This window comes from Myxocyprinus asiaticus, chromosome 34, assembly GCF_019703515.2.
Source record: "Myxocyprinus asiaticus isolate MX2 ecotype Aquarium Trade chromosome 34, UBuf_Myxa_2, whole genome shotgun sequence".
Taxonomy (NCBI): domain Eukaryota; kingdom Metazoa; phylum Chordata; class Actinopteri; order Cypriniformes; family Catostomidae; genus Myxocyprinus; species Myxocyprinus asiaticus.
In genome coordinates this window covers 8,802,809-8,824,551 of record NC_059377.1, presented here as the reverse complement: position 1 = coordinate 8,824,551, position 21,743 = coordinate 8,802,809, and the positions used below count along the sequence as shown (strand labels likewise).

The following is a 21,743-nucleotide window of genomic DNA, read 5'->3' as shown; positions in this document are numbered from 1 at the left end:
AAATGTAGGGCTGCCCCCGACCAAAGATTTTCCTAGTCGACTAGTAGTCGTTAATTTAAACCATTAGTCGAGTAGTCGCACGTTTATGATATTAATTTAATTACTTTAATATATTTTTTGGTTAACACTGTTCTACATTACAGAGAAATACTAAACCCTTATAATGAGCCTTTAAAATATATATTTTACAAGCGCGCGCACGCAGCGAGCCAGTGACACCGGCAAAAGCGGTAATGATTCTGAATGTGTCGGAAAAACCAGCAAGGAGACTGTCTGAACATTTTGTTAATTTATAGACAGAAATGCACATTAGGGTTGTGCCAACAGACGATGATCTCGGGGATCAACGATGGTCAGAGTGATCGTCAATAGCTAATGCCTTTGACAATGTCAAGACGATACTTGGCTCGTTTTCCCATTAATATATTAAATTATTATTATTATTTGACTGTTATTATTATCAAATTAATATTACAAATAATTTGCCCGTAGACACACAGACACAAGCTTGAAGAAACACTTTATAATATTATTAAGAACAGATGACAGAAAAGCCGTCTATGCGCATGTATGACACGCTGATACGCGTGGCGTGCAGTTTCGTGGAACACGTGCGTGTAAAAGGTTCTCACTCTTTCTTTGTTTCAGTCTTCTGATTTTATTTTTATTTCTTTTTTTTGCAAGAACAGTATCATCTGTGAGTGCTGCAAATGACCTCAGACATCTCAGCCCAGGAGATGTTTTGAGTTCAGTTCACTTTATTTCCACAGAGCAATTTATTGTGACCACAACTCTGCAGCCTATACATCTGTGATTAAAACATAAAATAATACAAAAACACGTTCACCTCAAACCGTGATGATTATCATAATTATTATTTTTATATTTATATTTGTTTTTATGTCTTCATTTGAGTAAGTAATTTTCCGCCTGCATGTTTAGACGGACACTTGCCTGACGGTAAATGGAAAGATGTGTGTGTATATGTATGTGTGTATATATATATATATATATATATATATATATATATATATATATATAGACTATTCTTTTATCACTTCATTATTTTAACTGTTTTTCGTTTCGTTTGGAGTGCAATTTGAATTTAGAAATGTATTTGATTTACATTTTTTGTTTTTTAAATAAATAAATTTAATTTTCAATACAAAATCACTAAAGCAAGAATATTCACCGATCCCTCAGCCCACGGGTTGCTGATGTAATTGGATATTGCAATATATATATATATTGTGAAGGAGGTAACAAAACGAATTTATACACACACATGATGTATTTTCCCGGACAATGAATTACCCGACCGGTAGAGAATGCACAGATGAAGTAGGTTCTTTGCCAGAGAGATGTTCACAGCTGTTGTAAAAACATCTTTCAAATAGTTGAACAACACATTTTAAATGCACTTATTTTTTTTATCCAGTTTCATTTGAACTTTTAGTTAAAATAAATAAAAAATAAAGTTCAAAGTTTGAAATCAAGGTGTCTTGCTTTATTGTGTAGGCTTAACCCTAACCCTGCTTAATGAAAATTACCCCATAGTACCACCTATTGTCCAACCAGTGCTAATACTGGTGTTTTTTTCTGCGACCAACTGACCAATCAAAACTTGGTCGACCAAGACTCTTCTCATCGACTAACCTTTGGTCGATTATCAGGGGGCAGCCCTACTAAAATGTAATAAACTTAAGGCATCTGAATTTTTTTTTTTTTTAGTGCAACCATTGTAAGAGGGAGGGAAATGGCCCTGTCCAATTCATTAAAGTCTTATCAAGTTGCACAGAGAGAGTCTCACTTTCAGTTTCCTAAGAGAAAAAAAAAACACTTTATCCAAGAGCACTCAGGAGGAAGCACTGATCTGGTGACCATTCACTCCATCCATTTGGTCACCTCTAGCCACTGACGTGAAGAAACCCTGGGACAATGACCTAACAAGAGGAAAGTGGATGCTATTCATTCCTACCATATGTACACATGATGCTGGTTCTGGCTAGGGATTCTGGCTATTCTGGTTCCGATTCCACTTAATGATTCCAGTTTCCATAAACAATTCTATTGGTGAACTGATTTAAAGGTGTACTCAGTAACTTTTGCATCATCTTACACTGACACCTAGCGGCTTGGATTCTGCATCATTTAAAATCAATAGTTTTCAGTTTCAGATGCCATTGTAGAAATGTAGTATTCAGTCAGCCATGATTACTTTATTTAATGAGTGAAAGTGTCAAATAACAGGACAGTTACTGAGATTGAGTAGTATTTGGCTGGTCATGTGATTCTATCATGGCAGCCCCCATGTGCGGACCCTCTCCATGTAGAATAAAATAGCTTTTATAAAATTACTGATATGACTGGAGTCTTAATTTAATGTGAGTGCTCATGATTTCCTACATATATTGCAAAATTACAATTCATGTCTTTAGGAGAAAAAATTACTGAGTGCACCTTTAAATTTAAAATCCTCTATTACATCATGTATTACTCTGCAATATTTATGATGCCCTACAGAGATCCTGCAGAAAACTCACCAGCACGTCTTTGCAGATGGACTTCAGCTCTGCCTCAATCTTTTCCCGGTACTCTTTAGCCATCTGCTGTTTGTCACTGCCCTCAGTCTTCTGCTCGATGCTGGACACCACCCTCCAAGCGGACCGGCGAGCGCCCACAACATTCTTGTAGGCCACAGAGAGCAGGTTCCTCTCCTCATCGGTCAGTTCGTCTCCAAGCTCAGTCACTTCCTTCATGGAGGCGGCCATGTCATCGTAGCGTTCGGCCTGCTCTGACAGTTTGGCTCTCTGCACATGTTGGCTCTTGTCCATGACTGCTTATTTCTACAGGAGCAACAGAATTGCAGTTGGAAGTGAGAACATAATTTTTAAAAGAGCCACAACAAAAGATAAACAGAAAAAAGAAAAAATCCAAACAAAAATAAAATAAATTATAACATGATGCTTGATATGAAAAAAATTATTTTGTACTTCTAAAACAATTACAGCCATTAATGTTGGCTGAAGCGCTGAATGCAGACAATATTTTAAAACACAGCCTATTAAGTATTAAGTATTAGTAATCGCACAAGGCCATATTGCGATTCTTAACTCAATCAACCATGCAGCATTAATGGATATCATACCAATGTCTCAGAAGTCAAAGTCTGCTGGTTTCAAAGTGTTTTAAATAGTTTCCCTCATCATGTAGCCTATAGGTAAGTGCTGCTTTCACATCTGTCACGTGGCAGTTTTCCTCATTAACGTGAGAATGAGGAAGAATAAAAATATTAAATATTACATTTTCTTAGGAGTGCCAACCCTTCTACACACATTGTGGCTATTATTATTTCTGGATTGTGCATTTGAAATCACAGAGTTTTTGTGAAGTGTGTTACTAATAAATTTTAAATAAACCATTGGTTTTTCATACCTGCATTTTCATGCTTGAAACCGATATGCTGATGGCTTTAATTTGGTCAATATTTGGCCGATAAATATCAGCAGCCAATACATCAGTGAATCCCTACAATCAGTACTTATTACTTTTGCCCGGACAGAAATCTGGTCACAAAACGTTTTTTTAAACCTTTCATGGTGACTGGTGAGTCGTGATCAACCGATATTAGTTTTTTAACGGCCGATGGCGATATCTAGAGAGCAGGGTGGCCAATACAATACCGATAATATATCTCATCACACCACACAATTTAATACAGTAACCTAAATGACATGTGTAAATAAAAAAAGTTAATAGAATTTTTAGCAATTATTTAGCATTGTTTTTACACAAAATTTTACTCAATTTTGTATGATAGAAAATAAACATATATATATATATATAGATAAAAAAAGATTTTTAGAAGGTAGATTTCTCCTGGTTTGTTTAGTCATCTAGGGCTGGCCGATGTGGCTACAAAAATGTATATTTTTCAGCCTTTTGATGATATTCAATATATATATCACGGAAATTATTTATTTTCCAATTTATTGGCCTCTGCAATATATCGGACATATATGAAACGGTACATAACAAAAGAACAAAACAATGGATAGTTCCAGTCAGAAGGACTTTTCCTGACTAAAGGCCTATTCACACCATGTCCGGTTCTTCGTGAAAATGAGCTTTTGAACAGGAACAATGGATTCCCATGCTGCTATTCACACCGAGTCCAACAATCATCCACCAACAAACTGAAGGTTTTTTTTATGGAGAGTGGTCTGATGTTTTTTTTTTGGACTGCAATGAAAACGTACTGACCAATCAGATAAGAGCTTTCTGTCATTTTTCCAGAGTTGCTGCAGCTGCTCAATTCAGCGCGTTGGTGGTGCTAATCAACTGGCAAACACTGGCATTGGACGTGCAGCTGATAAACACTAAGGATGGGCATTTTGATAATTTTGTCTACTCGAGTACACTGACTAATTACTCGAGTACTCGTCAAGTACTCGAGTGGCAATGACATGTACATAACTGTATATATAATAACATGTCTTTGGCTGCTGCATTGCGTCTTGTTGATCCAGTGTGTTGTTTATTCATTATTACAGGCTGTTATAAAATAATCCGTTACAAAATGTACAAAAGATTGCATAATCGAAATATAATGTATCATATTTTGCCATGGGAAGATTCGCTGCCCAACTCAATGAAAGAATGTGCACAACATGTGTCTGTTCTTCCTTCAGGTTACCGTAGTAATCTTGGTAAGCGTGCACCAGCTTTTTTAGTGACTGTCTGAACCATCGATTTTCAAATCGTGGATGGCTTAACAGTAGGGTGACCAGATTTCTGCTTGTAGAAAATGGAACAGCCCCCTCACAGCAAAAATGAAATTGACGTATCCTTACCAAAGTGCAGATCAATGCAAAGTAGAGGGTGCATCTGCATCTGTAACTGATGTCACCTTGTACTTTTTTGTTGGCAGCAATTTTTCTCAGTGTGTGCTTGTCTTTCAAGAGTTCATTGTAAAATGCAGAGCAGTCCAGTTCAAAATTAAGACATACGAAAAGCATTGCCTTCATGGCCATTACGCTGAGTTTAGATTTATCCGGTGTCAATGCTGCGTTCATTAATGACACACGCTCCACAGATGCAGATGTCCCAGGCAGGCATAAAACAAACTCCATGACCTTGGCTAAGACTCCAGCTTACGAAAAACGTCTGTCCATCTCTCAGACATGGCCGTCTTGTTCATGTTTCACTCAGTGATGTGACGAGTGACAATGTTTTTCATGCAAGCCCACTCATCAAAGAGCGTGGTTTCGTCAATCAAACTGAGAGCGGGGATTCTGGAGTAGAAGTGTTCGAGGCTGCTCTGAATGTCTTTCAACTCTGGGATGTTTCTCAGTAAGAGCCCACTCAAGTTTTTCGGTGTTCTTCAATGAGCGGCTCCAATTTTGGAGGTAATCCACCAACGCGGAATAAACATTTCTCACTGCACAAAAAAAATCATCTGCCTGCATGTCACCAGCTTCAACCAGGGCATCCAACTGCTTTTTAATGTCAGATGGTATGAATGATTCCTCCAGCCTGGCCTGTAAGACTTTTCTCAGGTCATGAATGTGCAAAGCCACTTCTGTGGCTGATATGTTGTCTTGCTCTACTAACTCCAGTGCACGGGTTAAAAGTGGCTGTTTGCTTGAGTGCGAAGCCAATCCAAAGTTTAGTGCAAGGATCGCTGAAAATGTCTCTTAGAAACTTTGGGCATTTTTCTTGAGAAAGTAAGTATGCATGCAGACCATTAAAAATGTGTAGTGGGCCTGGGTAGCTCAGTGAGTACTGATGTTGACTACCACCCCTGGAGTTGCGAGTTCAAATCCAGGGTGTGCTGAGTGACTCCAGCCAGGTCTCCCAAGCAACCAAATTGGCCCAGTTGCTAGGGAGGGTAGAGTCACATGGGATAACCTTCTCATGGTCGCGATTAGTGGTTCTCGCTCTCAATGGGGCGCGTGCTAAGTTGTGCGTGGTTCGCGGAGAGTAGCATAAGCCTCCACATGCAGAGACTCCGCAGTGTCATGCACAACAAGCCACGTGATAAGATCCGCAGATTGGCGGTCTAAGAAGCAGAGGCAACCGAGACTTGTCCTTCGCCACCCAGATTGAGGCGAGTAACTGCGCCACCACGAGGACCTACTAAGTAGTGGGAATTGGGCATTCCAAATTGGGAGAAAAGGGGATAAAATAAATAAATAAATAAAAATTGTGTTGTATTCTTTCAAGAGCTGGACCAAGAGAGAGGAAACGTGTGTTGCCATGCTGCAGTAATTTCTGAAAGTCCAGCTGCACAAAAGCGAGAATGCTGCATATGACAGCTTCAGATTTGGTGCGGGCAGGAGAAAATTTCAGATCATACAATTTCTTGATCAATTTCACAGTGCAGTCAGCTGACCGAAAATTATTGCAGTGCATAACAGAATAAGCAAAAAGTCCTTCACTTGTGTGCACTTTGTCAGATTCGGAACTTTGCTTCATGTGGTGTTCTATGAGATTATTGTCGCTAGGGAGAGGCGAGAACATGTCCGAAAAATCCTTTTGCAACCTGGCAACCTCCGTACGTTGTGACAGTGAGAGGTGGTCTCCACAAGGGACCAGGGTGAACTGATTTGCTTTTAGATTCACCTCCGGTCCGAGCTACTTTCTCTCTGGAACTACCGTCACCAAGGATAAGAGGAGAGCTTCTCTCCATGGTTTTAGTATGTTGAGGTGGTAAATCTGACTTGTCCCACCCTTATCCGTACACACTACCTCATAGTCGACTTCCCCAACTCGCCATGTGACCTCAAAGGGGCCTTGCCACTTCGCAAGTCATTTTGAGCATGATGTGGGCAGTAATACAAGTATTTTATCTCCCTGTGCGAACTCCCGTAACCAAGCTCCCCTGTTAAACAGTCGTGACTAACATTCTTGCACCTGTAGCGAATTCTCCTGTGATAGTCACCCCAGTGTGTGGAGTTTTACTCCGGTCAAGAATGTATTGAATTTCATTTTTGCTCTGTGAAGGTCCCTCCTCCCAATTTTCCTTCATGACGTCTAACATGCCACAGGGCTTACGCCCATATAACAAAAACCTCTCGCACAGCAAATAACAGGGGTTCGAGCCACTTATCCCAGTTCCGAGCATCATTGTGCACGAACTTCCGAATCATATTCTTTAAGATCTTATTAAATCATTCGACCAAGTCGTCCTTTTGTGGACAGTGCAAGCTTGTCCGAATCGATTTAATACCCAATAATTCATACAGCTCACGTAGTGTACGTGACATAAAAGCAGTGCCCTGATCGGGAGATAATTCTGAAGAGTGCCTCCACAACACTATGCGCAGGGATGTTGCGCAGAGGCACTGCTTCTGAATATTGCGCTGTGTAATCCACCAGGACTTACTCAAAGTGATGTCCGCGTGCTGTCCATTCTAATGGCCCGATGAGGTCCATGACTATTCGTTTGAAGGGGACCTCGATCAATGGAATGGGGCGCAATGGTGCTATTGGAGTGGCTGCCGGATTCACCTGCTGACATTCACGGCATGCTGCACACCATTGGCGAACATCCCCGTGAATACCCGGCAAAGAGAAACGGGCCTTGAGATGGCTTAGTGTTTTCCCCTATCCCAAGTGACCTGCCATCGGATTATAAGGAGCCGCCTGGAATAACATTTCCCAACAGCTCTTTGGTACCAACAACTGGGCTGCATTTTCATTTGTCCGAGCGTCCTGCGTCACTCTATACAACCGCTCTTTTATAATTGAAAAATATGGATATGCAAGGACGATGCCCGGCTGAAGACGTTGACCATCAATCACTATCACTATGCTTCAGGGTTTCGTCTCACGACTGCTCTAAAGGGAAATCCTTTATCGGGAATTCCATAAGGGAGCAGACGCAGATGGCCCAGTCCAAGCCTCCCCAGCCAGCTCTTCACCCATCTCACACTGACTCGCTTTCTTACAGGACCCATCCACACACAACCCCTTCAATAATAATTGAAAAGCCAGCCAATTAGTTCCCAAAATTTGTGGATGGGTGAGGCGAGGACTAACCACCACCTCGACATTATGCTTTTGTCCCTGGAACATTATCGTGACAGTCACTACAGGATAATCCTGAATATCCCCGTGCACACACCTCACCCTCACCCGATTATTTGCATCCAATGCCCTGTTCTGCACCAAGCATTGATGAATGGAGGTTTGATTACAACCTGAATTCACCAAGGCTTGATATGTACCCCCCTTGACACTCACCTGTATCTGGTACGTCCCTGCTTGATTGGGGGCAGTCTGTGGAGTGTCGGGGACCCGGATCAAGTCCCCCTCCTCCAATACTAGCACAGATCTCGGACATGACCCAGCTCCCAACAGACCGGCCCAAGCCTCCTGCCCACACCTGGGGTAGCGGGTTCCCTCACCTGGGATGAAAAGAGGGGAGAGATGGGGTTTGGTGGTACAGGGAACCCCCAAGACTGGGGAGCCGGTTTCAGGGGAATGTTCCCCTGGAACAGGGTGGAAGGGGATGAGACAAAGGGGTGGAAAAGGCGTGGGGCGCCCCCGGTACACCGGCAGATGTTCTTCCGCCAGCTGGACCACTTCGTCCAGCGACAACGGCCGGTGGCACTGGTCCCACTCGGCCATCCCCTTCAGCAGCCGGTAGATGAACTGCTCCAGCACCACCAAGCTGATCACATCGTCAGCGTCACTGTTCTCCCCAGCCAGCACCCACCGCCGGCAGGCGTCACAGAGCTGCTGAGCATAGGCAAACGGGCAGCCGACCTCACTCAGAATCAAGGAGCGGAAGTGCTGGTGGTGTTCTTTTGGGCTACGGCCGACCCATTGCAGGATGTCGTCTAGGAGGTCAGCGACCAGAAGTTATTGTGCCGCAGTCTGGGCTTCCCTGGTCAGCAGTGGCAAAAAATGTACCGCCCACTGCTCAGGGCTTTGGCCGTGTGCTCAAAGTGCTCGAGTTAGGCCTCCGGATCACCTTGAGGGCCCATCTTTGTGAGCAACATGTGAGGACTCGCTGCTCCTGGGGAAAGAGCAGTGGCCGCTCCCTACTGGGTTACAAGGCTCCGCAGCACCCACTGGTCATCCTCCTGGGCCCGTGCGTAGGTCCATGAGGGCCTGGTGGATGCTAGCCAGGGACCTGAAGACACCCTCCAGCGGCAACGACTCAATGGCAGCATAACCACTTCCTCGTTTTCCCAGGTTTCGGCACCAGTGTAGCAAGTTCAAAGGAATGAGGAAGCAGGAGAAGGCGATTCCAACTCAGGAATGTCACTTTTATTTACAAAATATTGCGTTCACGTCAATGCGTAACGCTAAAGCTTCATAAACGTATTTTTTTAAAAATGGCATCGGCCAATACACACAAACAGCATGTCAGCTGGGCTCTCTCTCTCACACACTCTGAGGACTGGCCCTTTTATTTCCCCCCGTCTCTCACTGTGAACACAGAAACAAGCAATTACCAGCAGTTCATCTCAGGTGAGAACCCTTACCAGACGAATACTCGACCATGCCCTCGCCTCCACAGCTGCATTCTGTTCCATTTAGCTGTGCTCTGTCTAGCTGTTTGAAACACTCGCAGCGTGTTGAGTCCACTGCCACACGCCTGGTGTGTGTGTGTGTCTCTCCAAGTGTTCGCTCCTGTGGGGAAAGCCACGATGCTCCATATTGTTGTTGCTGTGTTGATTCATGAAGCATTCCATTCAACTTAGAGAGTCAGAATTTCCACCTTTCAACTAGGGAAAGTGCAACAGAATTACACTATGTTGGACTTCTAACTTGGAAACTCGTGCGGAAATCTTCAACTCCCATTTCGTCAAGATGCAGGTGTGTGTTACTTAGGGCTGTATCTAACGATTATTTTGATAATTGGTTAATCTAACGATTATTAGAATGGTTATTTGACTATTCGGCGATTATTGCAATGATTAGTCATTAGCTCTTAACCGATTATTCAGCTTGTGCCCCGACTTAAAAGGTTGTATTAAACGTGCTTACTAACAATAAAGAGGACAAAATCATCTTTTAAAAACACCTCTAAATTACATTCACTGAATTAATGGAATAAAAATACTTTTTTTTAAGTTTAATTCAATAAAGAAATTCACTGCAAAGAATCCTATTATCAAGTTTTTTTGTTGTTTTCCATTTAAAATAGTCTTAAAATCCTTAAAACAAGATACATTTACTTGAGAAGCAACAAGATATTTAGACTTGTATCTTAAATATAAGTGCATTTTGTACATACGTATATTTTTTCACTTGGTTATACTTCTGCGAGTACAGTAAAGACAAAATATACTTATATTCAAGATCTATTGTCTAAGGGGCCTGGGTAGCTCAGTGAGTAAAGATGCTGACATACGAATCCAGAGTGTGCTGAGTGATTCCAGCCAGGTCTCCTAAGCAACCAAATTGGCCCGGTTGCTAGTGAAGGTAGAGTCACATAGGGTAACCTCCTCGTGGTCGCTATAATGTGGTTTACTCTCGGTGGGGCGCATGGTGAGTTTAGCGTGAAGCCTCCACATGCGCTATGTCTCCGCGGTAACGCGCTCAACAAGCCACGTGATAAGATGCGCGGATTGACTGTCTCAGACACGGACACAACCGAGATTCGTCCTCCGCCACCCGGATTGAGGCGAGTCACTACACCACCACAAAGACTTAGAGCGCATTGGGAATTGGGCATTCCAAATTGGGGAGAAAAGGGGAGAAAATTTAAAAATAAAAATAACAAAAAAAATTAAAAAATTCGATTGTCTAAAAGCAAGTCTAAATAAATTATATGCTGCCTCTCAGGTGAAAGCTTTATTTTTTAAAGGATTTTTAGATATTTTTAAATATTTGTATTTTTAATATTATATTCAACATTCTTGGATAACAATTTTTTCTTCTGCAGTATAGCTGCTAAAGTAAATGAACGTTGTTTTAAAGGAGTTTTAGATATTTATATTGGAAAACAAGCCAAAACAAATCAAAAACGTATTTTGTTGCAGTGTATAATGGGCTAAGACTACACTCTCTCACCTTTCTGTTCACTTCAATCCATCTTTAACTCACAAAAAAACAAACTCTCTTAATAAAGCTGTGTATTGCCAATTTTCTACACGATAAGAAAGCACAGTGACACATATATTATGATTCAATAAATCTCGAGTCATCACGTTATAATCTAGTTGCAGCAAGCACGTGCACTTGAGGGATGAGCATCCCCGTGACAGAGTGTGCATCAGCTGGATGCAGTTTCAATCTCCTCCTTAGATCAGGACATTCACACAACTCATAGAAGAGGTGCTGAATGCACAAAGAAATGCCAGTTTCAGAGTTTGTATTTATTCACACTGTATTATTTGAACTTTAATAAAGCTATAACGCATTAAATATAACTGCATTAAAGATGTAACACCGGGGTGTTTCCTTTAAAGAGCTCCAGCTCCACTTATTCCACAACAAGAGTGCTTCTGTATTTACTTATTTTGTATTTTTGCATTATAATTCCCTCATATTTTGTGATCTACATCACCTGAAGCTGTTTGGAAGGTTTAGAGTGCATCTGGACTGTGAGCTGTGTAATTCTTCCTCTCCTCAGTCAGGCGTGAACTGTAGTGCTGCTTTCACACGTCATCATTAGAGTTTAATGTGATCTCATGTTACTTTAAATGAGATCAAATGACTATTCGACAACAAAAAATTCGATAACATCGACTAATCATTTCAGCCCTAGTGTTACTTCACGCAAACATGTTGCCACCCAGGGCAGGGAGGTTTATAGTCAATGACAAACATTCACTTTTATTAAATAATATCTATTAACGAGTCAAAGTTCTTACATTAAATTATAATAAAATGTGTTTAGCAAACGTTTGGCAGAGACAGGGTTCAAAACACGTTTAATTACACTCTCTTTTGATTATCGTAAAGATAGCATTGCAGTGTTGATCAGTTTGGTTGCTATGAGACGTCTCTGACAATCAATGTACCCCTCAAAACCACAATGTAATCAGTCTCAAAATTTAAAATAAACTCCCTCTTTGACACGTTTGTGTTTAGTTTTCAGGTAATTGTCACTGAATTTCAAATTAAGTGAGAAGTCACATCATGCGTGATCACTATCGATCATTGCTGCCACATCCAAGTACCAGAGTACTCGTGCACATCCCTAAACACCCCCGAAAATTATATACTTAAAAATAAATAGTTGCACTTCATAAACCCTTTGTACTGCAAAACTCTGAAACTTTGCTTATGGTGTTTTGTCTTAATGTACATTAATCAATATGCATATCACTGTGCCTGTTATATTCTCATGGCATTAAAAACAGCAGCGAGGTTCGGCAATTAATTAAAAACTACTAAGCTCGTAGTAGAATATCCCATAAAGACTCTTTACGTGCAGTTTTTACTGCCGACAAATGAATTGCAGAACCACACTGCTATTTTTATTGTAAGGATAACATTACAAATTATTCCAATCATTTAAATAATAAAAAAAAAAGACTGTGAGCCACTTTTTATTTTAGAATATTTGTATTATTATGCATAATATTTTATACTATACCTGTTATTCTTAATGTACATTATTACACGTGTATTATATCATTGTACCGTGTGTTATATTATCCAGACATTATAAAAAGAGTAGTTGGGTTTGGGAGTTTGTTTGGAATATACTCATAAAAAAATACATGTGCAAAAATAAGACTTATATTTGTGCAACAGTGCTCTTCACTCATATCACTCGCAAATACACAGATTATATACTCCTCAAAATGCATCAACACCACAGAAAGAACATAATGAAACAGTTACGGCAAATTAGGTAAATAAATGTTTTAACCGCGGTCAGTATTATAATCTCTAGCATTGACAGCTGAATGCTGAAAGGTCCGGGCAGGAAACCAGTATAAAAGTTTGTAGAACAGCAAAAGCGCCACCTAATGTACAGGGGTGAAATACTTTTTTCATTTAATTTTTTACGACCTCGGTGTGAATAGACCTTCCGTCCGAATTTCGTCTCGCAAATTCGTCAGGGATTTGGTGTGAACGGGCCTTGAGGGGGCAGTTCTAAGCCAGAATAAACTGTAATGTGGACCAGACTTTCTGCTGCAAGTCAAAAATCCTTAACAGATATAAAAATCTATGGTTTTCAAACTAAAGTGAAAAACAAAAGACCAAAGCAAAACGTAAGCATGTGATACATGAGAGCACAGGAGTGAAAATGCCCAAAAATGCGGACATGACTTCGACCACGCCCAGTGCATACAGCAGCCCTACACAACAGCCAGCAGAGCTCAATGTCTGAACAAGACACCTCACTCTTTGTGGACCATGTCCAGTCTAATCATCAATGCCCTTCCGGGAATAAATCTGTACGAACTGTTCCCGCCCTGCGCTCGCGCTTGTGTCCAACAGAGCGCGTCTCCTCTCTACCTGCCGTTACCTTTCAAGTGTCCGCTTTGTGTCGACAATACTACACCGAACTGGAGGTTTATTTGCACCGTTTACCTTGCAATGGCCATTCAGACAGGGAGAATGTATTAAATTGCGTCAACAAAGACCAAAACACCTTTACATTTTCATACGCAAACTAGTAATGACACATTTTCGACACCTTCTACTGACAGGAACTCCATATTAGTAAAGCAGTGAGGTAAACGCCCTACTTTTTGCCTAATGTGCCCGACATGAGCAGGCTTGTCAGATTTTCTCGTAGAATAAGCCTGAACACGATAGACCAACGTGTCCACTCATAATCATATTCCATATTCACACATGAAAAACAGACGAAGTGATTTTCTGTGAGGAGGATAGTCGACTCATCCTTCCGTTGAAACACTATCGGGAAATAACACTTATTATTATTGAGTGTCATAACAGCAAACTTTTCATTCATGCACAATCCGCGCTGAACTGAACGTCTTTGAGTCTTTTCTCAAGCAAAAAGCTTTAAAGCATCCCTGTGGAATGCAGCTATTACAAACCATTTAATCAAATTAAAACAATAAAAACAGTAAAATTCAAATAAACAGACTCAGAATAAAGAAATAGAGTTCGTCTTTATATAACAACAAACTAAGGGTATGAATGAAGCGAAAGTAAGCTAACCTGTGGGTGAGAGTGGTCGCTCTATCTCCAGTTGGTTGCACCGCTCAGATGCCGCTCACTGACTGACTGCACAGCGCCGAGTTCAGTGCGATCCACGGGGTTTCCCTCCCACTCATACACTCCCGCAGCAGGGACTGGGCAGGGGCCGTGACGTCAACCGCTGCCAAGGCAACCGCACATTTGATTGACGTGCACTGCTATGGCTGGAGGGGTAACCTGGAGCGTGATGATTGCAATCTATTGCTCAGTTTTGCCCCTAAAGTCTGTTATTTCTTTTTTTCTTTTTTTTTTTTTTTTTGACATTTTTCTTTACTTTTTTCTTTATTTATAAGATGAAATTGTTAGAAAACAAAACAAATCTTTATTTATTTATTATAAAGTTGCAAAATTATTTCAGGACTGTAGAAGAGTGTAAACACAGGAGAGTATACATATTATTTGCTATTTTTAATTGATACCCCTCACTGTTGTTTTAATGTATTTTTCTTTGTATTGGTTTCTGTACATTTAAATGTATATTTCGGGTTCAATACAAGTTGAGCTCAATCCACAGCATTTGTTGCATAATGTTGATTACGACACAAAAATGTATTTCAACTCATCCCTCCTTTTCTTTAAAAAACCAAAATGGAAGTTACATTGAGGCACTTACAATGGAAGTGAATGGGGCCAATTTTTGGAGAGTTTAAAAGGCAAAAATGTGAAGCTTATAATTTTATAAAAGCACTTACATTAATTCTTCGGTTAAAACTTGTGTATTATTTCAGCTGTAAAGTGGTTTAAATCGTCATTTTAGGTTTTGCATTACGCCATAATGGCAAAGAAGTTGTTAAACTTGCTATAGCTTTTGCATAACTTTATACAGAAAAGGTCATCTCATGAACAGTTAAAACTGCCCCATTGAGCAATAATTATGTGCTATAAAATGCTTAGTCTATTATATTTATTTAACATATCCTACCTCTTCTGTCATTACATTCCCTTGCACTGTATATAACAGATTACATTTGTACGTAGGTATATTTTTTTGTCTGATTGTGTATTTTTAATATATACTTTATATTTCTATTCACTTATTTTTATTCCATTTTTTTATTATATCTGTCTTGTTTTTGTATTGTTTGTGTACTGGAAGTTTCTGCCACCAAGACAAATTCCTTGTACATGTAAGCATTCTTGGTTACAAAGCTCATTCTGATTCTGATTAGTAAGCGATTTTATCACACTACAATCACGTTAACACACATATTGTTTACGTCTTGTGGCTATACTTTTGAAACAGTGAGTATTTGAATGTTTACTGACTTGCCCCATTTACTTCCATTGTAAGTCTCTCACTGTAACCCAGATTTTCACTTTTGTTTTGTAAAAGAAAGGTGGGACAAGTTGAAATAAATGTTTGTGGTAATCAATATTATGCCACAAATGCTGTCGATTGATCTTAACTTGAGTTCAATCCAGAATATTCCTTTAAATGTTGCCTATAGAAAAGGAATCTAATAGGGCAATAAGTTTAGATCAATGGATGTGATGTGTCAGTGCTTTAAAGGAATATTCCAGGTTCAATACAAGTTAAGCTCAATCAACAGCATTTGTGGCATAATGTTGATCACCACAAAAAATAATTTTGACTTGTACTTCCTTTACTTTAAAAAAAGGACAAATCTGAGTTACAGTGAGGCACTTACAATGGAAGTAAATGGGGCCAATCCGTAAACAATAAAATAATCACTGTTTCAAAAGTATAGCCACAAGACATAAACAATATGTGTTAACATGATTTTAGTGTGATAAAATCACTTACAAACCTTTCCTGTTTAAAGTTACACCCAATTTTACAACTTTGTTGCCATTATGATGTAACGCAGTAAACACTAAAATGAGATTTAAACCACTTTACAGCTGAAATAATACACAAGTTTAACAGAATTAAGTAAGTGCTTTTATAAAATTATGAGCATCACATTTCTGCTTTTAAACTCTCCAAAAATCATCCCCATTCACTTCCATTGTAAGTGCCTCATTGTAACCTCGATTTTTGCTTCTTTTTAAGGTGGGACGGGTCAAAATAAATTTTTGTAGTAATCAACATTATGCCACAAATGCTGTCGATTGAGCTCAACTTGTTTTGAACCCGAAATATTCCTTTAAGTTCTATATAACACTGTTATGGTTATAATGGGTTTTTTCGTTATTGGTTTACCAGAGGAAATAGAATTCAGCTGGCGTGAAAGGAAATGCCTCACTGATGACAGTGCAGTCCACTTACTAATTATAGTCAGTACTGTACTGTGCTAGTGACCGTATGCTTTTGTCTCTTTTGTTTTGGAAAGTATTTTTTCAGTTGAAAGAACAGAAGGAAGGAAATAGTAGGATTGGAGGGATACAGGGATACTCACTTATTCATCATTTCTTCATAAGGATGTTGATTCAGATCTTTCCTTCGGATGTCAGACAACAGGGCTACAGTCCAAGTATATTGGTTATTTCACTACTTACAGTACATACAGTGCCTAGAAAATCATCATACCCCTTTGGAATAGTCACTTTTTTTGTTGTCTTACAGCCTGAAATCAAAACCCTTTAAAAAAAAGTAAAAATAAATAAATAAATAAATAAAAATAATCCAGCTTTAATTGCAAATTTTGCCTTAAAACATTCAAGTAATGAAAAAAAAGCAACAGTTCCAAAAATGTATAAAAGATATAAATTAGAATAACAGGGTTTGAAAAATGATCATATCCCTGGATTTAGTACTTTGTAGAGCTACCTTTTGCTTTAATGACATCCATTAGTCTGTTTGGAAATACCTCTACAAGCTTCGCGCACCTAGATTGGGGAATATTTGCCCATTCTTTCTTTCAGAATTGTTCAAGTTCAGTCATATTGCGGGGTGAGGGGCGAGGGACTGCTGTCTTCAAGTCCATCCACAGGTTCTCTACTGGATTTAGGTCAGGGTTTTGACCTGGCCACTCAAGGATTTTGACCTTCCTATCCTTAAGCCACTGCATTGTTTTTTCGCGGTGTGTTTAGGGTCATTGTCATGCTGAAAGGTGAAGCACCTGCCTATCTTCAGTTGTCGTATAGAGGGCCACAGATTTTCCTCAAGAATTTTAATATACGGTCGCGTGGCGCCATGCGAGGGTCGGACGTGTGAACGGCGAGCTCTGCGCACTTTGCTAGTTTTTAGTACTTTTTGTGTCATAAACAGGTGAGATTCGATACACCCTGTTCCATAACTGTTCTATGAAGACAATATGTCAAAGAATTCAAAATCCTCAGGCTCTGGAGACATTAAAAGACACTTACGTGCTCAAACTGATACCCCAGACAGGGCCGCAGACCAGGGATTCAGTTTGGACGGTGTGGCGGAAGAGATTCAGCATCAACTGTTGAGCATGTCGGCAATACTGGCAAAGGTCGTTGCTGACTTGTAGGATCTTGCTGTAATACGTCGATCGATCACCATGGAGACAAAATTCTCAGCATTACAACATTACAGTGTCTGACGTCGAGAAACGGATCGATTATATGGAGTCATCGGAGAGGGAATTACACTACCGGTCAAAAGTTTTGAAACAATTGACTGAAATGTTTCTCATGATCTTAAAAATCTTGATCTGAAGGCGTATGCTTAAATGTTTGAAATTAGTTTTGTAGACAAAAATATAATTGTGCCACCATATTAATTTATTTCATTATAAAACTAAAATTTTATAAAAAAAAATAAAGTTTTTGAAATTGATGACTTGGACCAAATAATAAAGAAAAGCAGCCACTAAGTGCCCAAGATAGATGGGAACTCCTTCAATACTGTTTAAAAAGCATCCCAGAGTGATACCTCAAGAAGTTGGTTGAGAAAATGTCAAGAGTTCATGTCTGAAAATTCTAGGCAAAGGGTGACTACTTTGAAGATGCTAAAATATAACACAGTTTTGATTTATTTTGGATTTTGTTTAGTCACAACATAATTCCCATAGTTCCATTTATGTTATTCCATAGTTTTGATGACTTTACTATTATTCTAAAATGTGAAAAAAAATTATAATATAGAATGAGTAAGTGTTTCAAAACTTTTGACCGGTAGTGCTCAATTGGAAACATTTTAGTCTCAGATCATGCCCTGGTGAGTTTAGAGGTGTTGCCACATATGGAGAAAAAGAAATCATATAGTTGGCGCCTTAATGTGTCCCTTTTGCAAAATCCTGAATTCAAACAAATGTTAAAGTCTGAAATCAATATTTATATGGAGACTAACTGGTCCTCAGTATCCTCTGTGGGTGTGGCTTAGGAGGCACTTAAGGCTGTTCTTAGGGGTCGGATCATACAGTATGTCTCATTCACCAAAAAATCCAAAGCATGAGAACTCGTGGAGTTGGAAGGAAATATTAAAAATGCTGAGGCAGAGCTGAAGCGCCGAATGTCGTCTGATGGCCACAGAGAATTGACCCGACTGAAATACAGATACAATACTATTTTGTCGCAGAAAGTGGAGTTTTGGTTATTCAGGGCAAGACAGTCATACTTTGAGTCGGGGGATAAAGCAGGGAAGCTTCTGGCTAGATATATACAACAGAGAGATTCTTTTTCTACCATTCCCTCAGTGAAATCTGTTGGTGGTGAAATATTTACCTCGGCCATTGATATTAATAATGCTTTTTAAGAGTTTTATCTTGATCCCTATAGTTCCACGTCTTCGTCTACTGATGAAGATATTAGAAACTTTGTGGAACCATTAGATCTTCCTAAACTGAAGACTGAGCAAAAACTAATTCTTGATTCTGAGATAATCTTGGAGGAGTTTGACGAGGTAATTAAGGCCCTGCCTACAGGCAAGTCTCCGGGGCCAGACGGCTTTGCCGCTGAATTTTTTAGATCTTATGCTACAGAACTGACTCCACTTTTGTTAGAAGTTTATATGGAATCATTAAAGAATGGAAAGCTTCCACCAACCATGACACAAGCCCGGATCAGTCTGATTCTTAAAAAGGATAAAGATCCAAGCAAGTGTAAGTGTTACCGTCCGATTTCCCTGATCCAGCTACACGTAAAAATGTTGTCAAATATTTTGGCTAACCGATTAAGTTATGACATTTCTTATACATATAGATCCCCTCCCTGGTTTTGTATTGAACAGGAAGTCCTTGCCCCTATTTTTTGGCATTGCAAAGCCTTTCTATTAAACTAACCGGAGAAGTTATGTCACACCCCGTTATCTCGCATTTACATGCGGTTTGGACAAAAGTGTCCAGAGTGTTTAATTCGGACATTTATTTAAATGTAGCCTCAAGCATATGACTGAACCCAAAATTATGTATTAATAAGTCCCCTTTCTGTTGGTCAGGGGGATTACTAAACTCGTTGACCTATATGAGAGTGGAGTGTTGAGATCTTTTGAAAATTTGGCTCAACATTTTAAGATTCCTAGATCTCAGTTCTTTAGGTATTTACAGCTGCGCCACCTGCTCTGTACTATTTTTGGGAGTAGTATACACCCCCCTAAAGCGGCAGATACTCTGGGAGTGGTGATTACTGCCTTTGGAAAAGGTCATGAGGCATTGGTGTATTACTCCGTGTTAATTCAGAGTCTGGGGGATGGAGCTTTAACTTCTATCAAGAGATTACGGGAGAAAGATTTAAATTTGGTATTGAGGAGGGAGTGTGGACTAGGATTCTAAAAAGCATCAAGTCTACATCTAGAGATGCAAGGGTCCATCTGATGCAATTTAAGATTTTGCATTGATTCTACTGGACCCCCTCTAGATTGTGTAGGCTTGGTCTTAAAGACACACCCACCTGCTGGCGGTGCCAATCAGAAGATGAGGACACAACCCATGTTTTTTGGGGATGTGTTAAGATCCAAGAATTTTGGTTGAGGGTTCAGAGATTTATGTGTGAGTTATTGGACACTCAATTTTCATTTTGCCCCAGACTCTGTATCCTGGGAGATGGGACGGTTATTACTTTGGGGATAGATATTTAAAATGTTGGGTCCTAGCCGGAGTCATGATTGGCAGAAGAGTCATCCTCAGGGGATGGAAGTCTGCTGGGGCACCCTCGTTTTGGGAGTGGTGCGGGGAGATGGGCGGGGTTGCGGCGTTTGAGGAGGTGATTTTTAGAAGGCTGGGGTAATGGGATTTGTTTGTCAGGAAGTGGGTGTTTATTTGGCTTTTTTGGAGGGTTCCCGGGGAGGGGCTATGGAGAGGGATTTGTAGTTTAGTTGGGTATGTGTATTATTGATGTTGTTTGAAAGTATATCTTTTTTTTTTTATTTTTTTTTTTTATGTTACAGTTGTTGGTGACCACAGTAGTGTGTGTTTGTGTCAGGTGAGGGGGAATGTTCGGGGGGAGGGGTTTAATGTGAATAATTGATTCCGTATTTTATATTGTGTTAGTATATTTTATGATTGGAATCAATCAAAAATTGTTAATAACAAAGAATTTAGGTGTACATGGCAGCATCCATTTTCCCTTCAATTCCTGACCAACTGCCCAGTCCCCACTGAAGAAAAACACCCCAGCATAATGTTGCCCCCATCATGCTTCACAGTAGGTATGGGGAGTTCTGGGTGGTGTGCTGTGTTTGGTTTTCTCCAAATATAGCGCTCAAAAAAGTTCAATTTTTGTCTCATCTGACCATAAAAACTTTTGCCACATGGTCAACTTTTTTTTTTTTACAAACTCCAAGCGCTATTTGGAGAAAACCAAACATGTTTTTATTATATTTTAGATATAAAGATAAAATTTCACAGACTAAAGTCAAAATAATGTTGGAGTCTACTTTTATTTGCTTTAAGTAATTTTGAATTAATTACATAGGTTTCCATGGTTGTGGAAAATGTGGAATTTTATATTATTTTTATAAATTACATTTTTATCATCTAATTTTTATTTTTGTATTATTTCTAGTCCTGGAAATGGCATGGATATAAGTAAATTCTTTAAAATATTTTTATATAGATTCATATTTTTTTTTGCTTTGCTCTAATTCTGTTTTCTCAGTGCAAGACAATGCCATATTAAAGAATATTGTCTGATCAGCTTCAGGCTTTGCCACACAACTCAGATCTGCTCAGCCCCTAAACTGGAGCAGAGGAAAGAGAGACTAATAAAAGCAGAATCTCAATTATCTCCCATCCAAAACTTGTTCTATTTTTTAACACGGTCATATTTTCTCTTTGGAACAGTGTGTTAAGATGTGACGTGGCAACCCAGTTAATGGGAACAGTCACACCAACACTGTGAGATCTGAATTGGCATGAATTGGTTTCAATCATTTGTGTAATTGTTATAATGTCACTAACCAAAAATAATTGTAGCTCAACAAGCCACACTTTCTCAAATGTAGATTTTGACTAATGAGGGATTTTTACCCCACCCAGAGCCACACCTACATATAGATGTTCAGCCATGATAAATCTTTGAGTCATGACACAGAAAAGAGATTTATCTGGGTTTACATCCTAACCAGGTTAATCCAATGACAATTGGTTATAATAAGTAGTTGTGTATGGCTCATAAAAACCGACAAAACATTTTGGGTGATTATGAGTCACATCATAATTTCCTGTGATGGGGGATCTGCTGTACTACACCTAGTCCTACATCCAGCCTAGACAATCTCCCCAGCAGAA

At 39.6% G+C, this 21,743-nt stretch overlaps 1 protein-coding gene across 1 annotated transcript in view; it reads right to left on the bottom strand.

Annotated features, from left to right (window-relative positions):
- The window catches only part of LOC127424858 (14-3-3 protein beta/alpha-A-like), a 31,156-nt gene extending 16,941 nt beyond the window's left edge, over positions 1–14,215 (bottom strand). Inside the window, exons 1-2 of the mRNA XM_051670357.1 lie at positions 14,110–14,215; positions 2,544–2,846 (exon numbers count right to left, since the gene is read on the bottom strand). Coding sequence (XP_051526317.1) covers positions 2,544–2,834 — 291 coding nt within the window. The 5' untranslated portion in view covers positions 2,835–2,846; positions 14,110–14,215. The remainder of the gene's footprint in view (positions 1–2,543; positions 2,847–14,109) is intronic.
- Between the last annotated feature and the right edge of the window lie 7,528 nt (positions 14,216–21,743).